We start from the raw sequence: 7155 nt of genomic DNA on the forward strand, positions 1-7155 counted from the left end.
GTCTCCTTTGGCACACGTCGGGGACGCTTTGCTCAGAGGGCTTGAGAGCTTAGTCCTGTGCTCCTTTGGTGCCACCTCCTTCCCTGTCTGACTTCTTCCCCTTGTGGCCTCGTAGCCATGCTCCCGAACGCCTTGGTGTGCGGGCCGCTGGCTGCCGTTCCAGTTCCCGCCCCACGCAGTTCACCCCCCCACCCATGCCCGTGGCTGCTGGGCCCCAGGTGCTCCCTGAGGGAGGGTTTACGGCAGGGACGACCCCGGTGGCGTCAGAAGCAGTTCTGGCCCCGGAGCTGTGTGCCCAGGGCTGTGAGCCCTGTCTTGTCTGACCTTCAGCAGCGCCCCTGGAGGGGTGTGGCAGACACCTGGCAGACAAGGGCACTGAGCCCCAGAGCCTACGACGCGCCCAGGACCACGGCGCTAGTAGGCACAGCGGGAAGGCCGCCCAGGTCACGTGCAAGGCCGGGACGCGGGAATGAACCTGGACCATAGGCGCCCTCTCGGCCTGTCTGTGCTGTCTCCCAGGGCAGTGGGGCAGGTGACAGCGCTGGGCAGTGTGGGGTGCTCCGGGGCGTTGGAAGCCCCGTGCGCCAGCTCGAGCCAACGACGTGTTTGGTTGTCTGTTGCCCCCGCAGGCGTGTTCCTCTGTCGTGTGTGTGGCGGGCTCTGTGTGGCTCTCCCGACAGGCAGAGGTTTCTGAATGCTGCCTGTGGAAAGTGCCCAGGGTCCCCCAAGGACTCTGCAGCAGAGGAGAATGTGGCCTGCGTTCTGAGGAGAAGCTGTCACATCTGAGAACTTGTCCACTGTTGATGTACTTGAACTGCTCTCGAGTCAGAGGCTGGAAATCAGTGTTTGCTAATTGCTATGGATCATGTCACTAACTAGCTGAAGGCCAGCTCAGTTCCTCAGCACGCAGCTGCTGGGCACCGCAGGCCGCCGGGCTGGCACCCGCTCCCGCCCCAGGGGACCCGGCGCGTGGGCGGTCCTGTCCTCGGAGAGCCCACGCGGGTCCGCGGCACATGCGTCGCTGTCACGAGCATCGCCGTTCTGATACAGGACCAGACGCGGCGTTCGTCATCGTCTGTCCCTTTCTGTCCCCTCCAGATCCACATCGACATCCCCCGGATGAGCCCCGAGGCGCTGCTGCTGCAACCCAGCGTGACCGAGGTAAGGGCCGGCGTCCGGGCGCCCTGTGGAGGGCTCGGCTTCGGTGGGGTGATCGGCGCCCCTCTGCTAGTGAGGTGGTTGGTGCGGTTGGGGCGCTTTATGCAGGAGCAGGTCGGGGGCGGCCCGCGTGGCCATAACCGCTGACGGGAAGGGGTCCCGTTTGCCCCCCTCGTGTAGCGGCCCGTGGGTCCCAGCGTCACACACGGGCTCCGTTGTGTCTCCCGTGTCTGGTGTCACTTCTGGTTTGCGTCGTGTCCACGGTCACGTGGGTCTCGTTCTCGTACTTCCTGTTTTGTCCCGGTATTCACGTCACCTTCCCTTGACACCAGGCCTCGCTCGTTACTTCAGCCGGATCACGAGTTCTGATCCGCGCGGTCGGGGGGCGTCCGCACCCCGCTTCCTCTTTGGAGTTGCTTGTACAGTCCGAGGCGTTCATTCTTTCACATAAGCCTCGGAATCGGAGGATCAAAAGCCACAGTTTGGCTTTTAAAGTCTGACTCGTGGTCGGGATTGCACAGAATCTATAAATCAATTTGGGATAAAGAGTCAACTGGAATCTTTATGAAATTTAGTCTTCATTTTCATGAACGTGCCGAGTCCCCATTTTTAGGCCATTTTTAATCCTTTCAACGAAGTTTTAAAATTTGCTCAGTAAAGGTACTACGTGTGTTTTATTAGATTATTTTGTTGCTGTTACACATGGTGCCTCTTTAAAAATTGAAGTTTTCGTGGGAAGTATTAGTTTTGCATCTTGATTGCTCCAGTAAACGTACCTTTAACCTTTGACATCTCTCATCTGTGTGGTAAGTGCATTAAAAAAAATCCAGGATCATTCAAGCGAAAGCACTTACGGACCTTGTGACACAGAAGGAGAAAATCAGTTTTCCGCAGAAGTAGCCATTTTGAGATACTTCCCTTTGATTGTTCTTTTCAATAGTTGTGCTTATTGTGCCTGAAAAATAAGAGATAACCTCTTTTTTACTTACTTTTAAAGAGAAAATAGAGTCTGCCACAAGTCCTTTAGTTTATTTCTGTATTTTTCCTGCCACTTGACACATTCCTCGTAGAGCTGAGCTCATGGGCCTCTCGGTCGCTGAGGGAGCCAGTCGCCGCCAGTTGATGTTGGTTGGCCTGCTTGTGTGTGACATCCGGGGACTTCGGTCCCTTGGTCCGAAGCCCTGAGCCCTGGCAGCGGGTCTCTGTCCTTCACGGCTTCCCCTCGGCTCTCGTGCACCCCTTTGGGCCCCTCGGGGAGGTGCGGGTCTGTCCAGGCCCTGCTGGGCAGGGCAGTCTCACCTCTGGGCAGACGGGCTCACAGGGGAGCGGACGAGGGGGTGACTTGGGCACAGCTCTGTGTGGGAGGACGTGAAGTGCTCAGTGAGGGGCTTTAGGGAGTGTAGAGATCTTGGTCTCGTGTTAGCCAGGAGGCAAAATGAAGGTGAAGTTTCTGCATTGTGGGGGCCAGGCCTGGATGTACACGCAGCTGACGGCACAGCCACTGCAGTGGCTTCACGGGACTGGCCTCGATCGCCCTCTCGCGTGCTAGCCGTCGGCAGTGAATCGGCAGCTCCTCTATGCTTGGCTGTCGCCTCGTGTGTGGCCCAAGGCGGCCGCATCCTGGCCTTGACCGACGGCCCTGGCCTTCTCTTAGGCTCTGCGAGGACAGAGCCTGGGTCTGTCTTGTCCCACTGTCCCCTGGCTCTCTCGTGGTTATGATGTGCCGGCGTGACGAGTGAGTTGGGACACACCGCCGTCCTTGTGGGCGTTCTGCAGGCCCTTCGAAGCGAAGCTGAAGAGTTAGAGCGAGGCCGGTGTTGTCGAAGCCCCCTCCGTCCCTCCCCAGACATTGTCTCGTCCCCCACGGGTAACCGTCCTGTCGAGGGTGCGGCTCTGTCGCGTGTGTTCAGGTGCATGTGTGTGTGTCGTCTGCACTCGCGGTTGCTCCTTCTGTCACTGCAGCCTGCTGGGGCGGTGACTGCAGCCTGCTGCGGGAGTGACCCAGTCAGCCGGCTGTCCGGAGAGTCTGGGCCATCCTCCTCTCGTGGTGCGGCCCTGGGTGCTGGGGCGGGGGCCCCAGGGTGTGCCGCTCTGGGGTGTGTGCTGAGGAGGGGCGCCCGGCTGGTTCGGGGCGCTGTGCCCCTGGCCGTCCCCAGCCTGCCCGGCTGACCGTTGGCCTGAGCTGGCTGCTGGGCGCAGAGGGGTCTCGCTGCGCTTCCAGTTCTCACGTTCTTAGTTGGGGACGAAGTAAGTGTTTTGTCACCAGTTTCTCGGCCGTCTGTTTCCCTCGCGTGAGATGCTTTTGTCCCATGTTGCCGCTGTGTCGTTTGTCTTTCCTGTGTCTTGGGGCCCCTGGTTTGCAGGCGGCATGCCGGCTCTGTCTGGGTGCACGTGGGTGCACGTGTCTTCTCTGAGCAGGTGGCTTTTTCACTCATTGGGGAAGAGAACTTCTTAACCAAACAGCCAGTTCGAAGTCCTTCCCGTCACCTCTGGGCCTGTTCGTGTCCTAAGGCGTTTTGTCCAACCTCGCATGTGATTTCAGAGAAATCTTACATCGTCCGAGGGTTTCGGTTTTGCATGTTGCCTTTAGGACCATGTCTGTTTGGCACGGACTGGTGGAACTGGGGTAGCAGTGCAGTTTCCGTGGGGTTCCCCGCCTGGACAGCAGCCGCGCCCCTGGCCCTGTCATCTCTGCCGCACGTCCTGGGTGCGCGCGTACGGGGCCCTCCTGGCCTCGGAGCGGCTCCTGCGCTGTCTGTCCAGTCGTCCCTGGGCTGGCTGCCTCTTGTCCTGGCACGTAGTCTTGATGTCTGGTAGGACAGCCGCCACATCTGGTCTTATTTCTGGGCTGTTCTTGACCTTTCACTTTGTGTGTAAATTTAAAATCAGCTTCTTATGTTTCGTGACAGTGTCAGATATCACCGTGGATCATTGGTTGGAGAAAATGTTTTGTTTCTGCGTTTATTTAGTTCTTGTCATCTTTTATTTTTAAAGTGTTTTTTCCTTAAATGTATTACGTAGCTTGTTAAATTTATTCATATTCATTTTAAAAATAAATGGTACCTTTAAAAATTTTTTGTTTTCCAATTTTTTATTGACACCGTATAGAAATGCAGTCGACTTTTGTAAGTTAATCTTCTACTTGGCAAACTTACTCACCTCTTTCATGACTTTTGATATTTTGTGTGTGGGTTGAGGGTTTGAAGACGGCAATGATATCATTTGTGAGTGAGGACGGTTTCGTTTTTTCTTTCTGTTCTGTCCATACGTTTCCTTCTTCTTTATTCGTCTGCTTGTGCCGGCTCACGCTGCTGCCACGACGTTGGACGTAAGCGACGCAAGCAGGCGCGCTGGTGGCATTTCCGATTGTCAGGGGGCATCTGCCAGCATCGCACCGCTGACTTTGATATTTCTCCTGGGCTTTCCGGGCCCTCTCTCTCTGGTGAGGGCCGTGCCTCGCTCAGACTTTCCACATCGTAAGTGGTCGTTAAGGTTTGCCAAACCCTTTCGCTGTCATTTGAGGTGATAATATGTTCTCGTTGCTTTGTTTCGTCGACGTGGTGCATTTTGTTAGTTGAGGTGACCGCATGTCCCTGAGGGAAATCCAGACTGGTCAGCGTGGAGTTTTTGTGCCTGGCAGGTTGTTTGTTGACATCTGATGTGCCCTGCTACCAGGAGTGGGAGTCTGTGGCTCTCGAATTTGAGAAAAACGCTTCCTAACTAGCCGCTGGTTCTTCTGTCACGCTTTGCCGTGTGACCCGTCAGCCCTGTGGAACGTTCGGCCTGGTGACAGCGGTGCTGTGGTATTTTGCTTGCAAGCATTTCTTTTCTGTACTTCAGTCGTGAGTGTAATGAGACGGCTGCGTTTTGCTAACCTATCAAGACCCCTCGAGTATAAAACGTGGGATGTAAATCCGCATATTTGAATGAAGTGACAGTCGAGTCCTTCACACGGCGGACGTGACACTGTTACTTCTTTAAAAGCATCACGTTATCACATAGTTGAGGAGCTGAGTGTCCCGGTGTCTCTGTATTTTGTGTTAGACGGCTGCCTTTTAGTCCACATTTTGACTTGTTGCAGACTCTTACTTGGTTTTGTCATCGAGTGTTATAATTCTTGGGGGGGAACGTTCCTTGAATCATGTTGCGAACACTCGCGTTGTAAACTCCTGAGCCCAGGTCACCGCTGGATTCAAGGGCTGTAAATCCCGCAGGTGTTTTTTCTCGCTTGTCTCACAGAAATTATCTCCGTAGCGCTTTACACGCCGTAAAGTCATGTTGCCGATGCACCTGGTTGAGTTACGATGTTTTCAGATTCCCGAAATCAGATTTTTTCCCCCAAGTAACCATGAGCAGGGCGACATTGCCAATTTCAATATATTTCCCATTTTAGAGGCACAGTTCTCTGCCCCCGAGCGCATGGAGCTGCTGGTGCCCACTGCTGCCTCGGAGGCGAGTGGAGGCGGGGGTTGAGGGTCATGAGTGCGGACCGACAGAGCTCCCCCCGGGACCCCCGGAGCCCCCCGGGCAGCGGCTTTGGAGGACCCGTGGAGTTTTTTTGGGAAAAAATCTTTCCTGGCTCTGAGGTTTCTGAAGTTTGGCAAGCAGACCAGGAGTACCCGTCGCTTTCCAGTTTCTCAGCCCTGGTGGTGGCACGTCGTGGCCTGGTTGCCGCGACCCCCTTTCCTACATCTGGGCAGGGCGCCCGCCCTCCCCCACAGGCAGGCGGCCCAGGCCGGGGCGGGGCTCGCGGGGGCCCGGGCACCGTCCTTGGGGGCAGAGACCCCACAGGAAGGGTGAGGAGTGGGCTCCCAGCCCGCAGGCCCGGCTGCCTTGCGCCTGGCGCTGGCGGGCCGCTCCTGGGCTCCTGGCTTGGTTCTTCTGGCTTTTGGCCCTTGATTTCAGTGACCTGTTGGCTCTTCCTGTTGTCACGGGGACTTCTGAGCAGCTCTGGCCTCTGGCAGCTCTCTGCTCTGAGGAATGAGGTCTCGGCGTGGCTGGCCAGCCTGTTCTCCCGTGCAGGAGCTGCTTCCCGGGTGTGAGGTCACCTCGGTGGGGAGGGAGGCGGCCAGTGTCCTTCAGAAGATTCCTGTCCGGTTTCTATCTCAGTTGGGACTAGGGTGGCGGTCGGGGTGAGTGGCTGGGTCTGGGGTGGGAGAAGCCGGGGAAGGAAACACCTGCTCCCCGCTTGCCTGGAGGAGCAGGGGTTCAGGGGAACCCTGCTTCGTTCGCGTCTCCTTAAAGTGTCATGTTGCTAATGCTTTGAAAACGCCTGCTTGGAAAAAGTGTCACAGAATCGTCCACTTATGATTTCTTTTTACCAGCCTGAGAGCGAAGGCTTAGAAATGGCTTGATGCGTTCTTTGCACAATAGCTGTCCAGTGGTTTGGTCCAGCTCAGAAGTCCTACAGCGCGTGGCCCTCCGCTGGGGGAACGGGGTCCCTTCGCCTGACGACAAGTTCTCAGTGCCGTCTGATCCATGCAGAGCTCATTGTGTTTGTGATCAAACAGCAAGATAATTTCAGAGACGCCACCCAGCGCCCTCACGGTCACGAGTGCGCTCCTGGGTGGTGTGGTGGCCACAGGGCCCTGAGATGACAAAGCATTTCAGCGCGCGTCTCCAGAGGCCTCGTGAAATGCGCCAAGGGCTGTGAGGTTGGGCCCTTCCTGCGGGGGGCGGGGGGCGACGGGGGGCAACGGGGGACGACGGGCGCGCGGGGCCCATGGCGTCGCTTCACGTCATCTGGGAGGAGCTTTTCACAGTGCTCTGCGGCCGAGATTGGAGTCGGTACTAGGGTTTGTGGTTTCAAAGCACAGGCAAAGCCGGTTAGGTGAGGGGCGCCGTGAGGGCCGGGGCGCCTCTGCTGCCGGCCGTGAGCGAGCCGTCGGCACGCAGGCGGCCCGGCACGGTACCCCGACGGTGGCTGTGTCATTGTGTTGTGATGCCGTCTCCCACCGGCCTGGCTGCTGCAGTCGCCCGGAGTGACGTGAAGCAGTC

General features: G+C 57.1%; 1 protein-coding gene across 1 annotated transcript in view; it reads left to right on the forward strand.

Moving 5' to 3' along the window:
* The window catches only part of TBC1D22A (TBC1 domain family member 22A), a 236104-nt gene that overhangs the window by 88688 nt on the left and 140261 nt on the right, over positions 1–7155 (forward strand). Inside the window, exon 7 of the mRNA XM_011380727.2 lies at positions 1086–1161. Within this exon, the coding sequence (XP_011379029.1) occupies positions 1086–1161 (76 nt within the window). The remainder of the gene's footprint in view (positions 1–1085; positions 1162–7155) is intronic.

This window comes from Pteropus vampyrus, unplaced genomic scaffold (genome assembly GCF_000151845.1).
Source record: "Pteropus vampyrus isolate Shadow unplaced genomic scaffold, Pvam_2.0 Scaffold401, whole genome shotgun sequence".
Classification (NCBI taxonomy): Eukaryota; Metazoa; Chordata; class Mammalia; order Chiroptera; family Pteropodidae; genus Pteropus; species Pteropus vampyrus.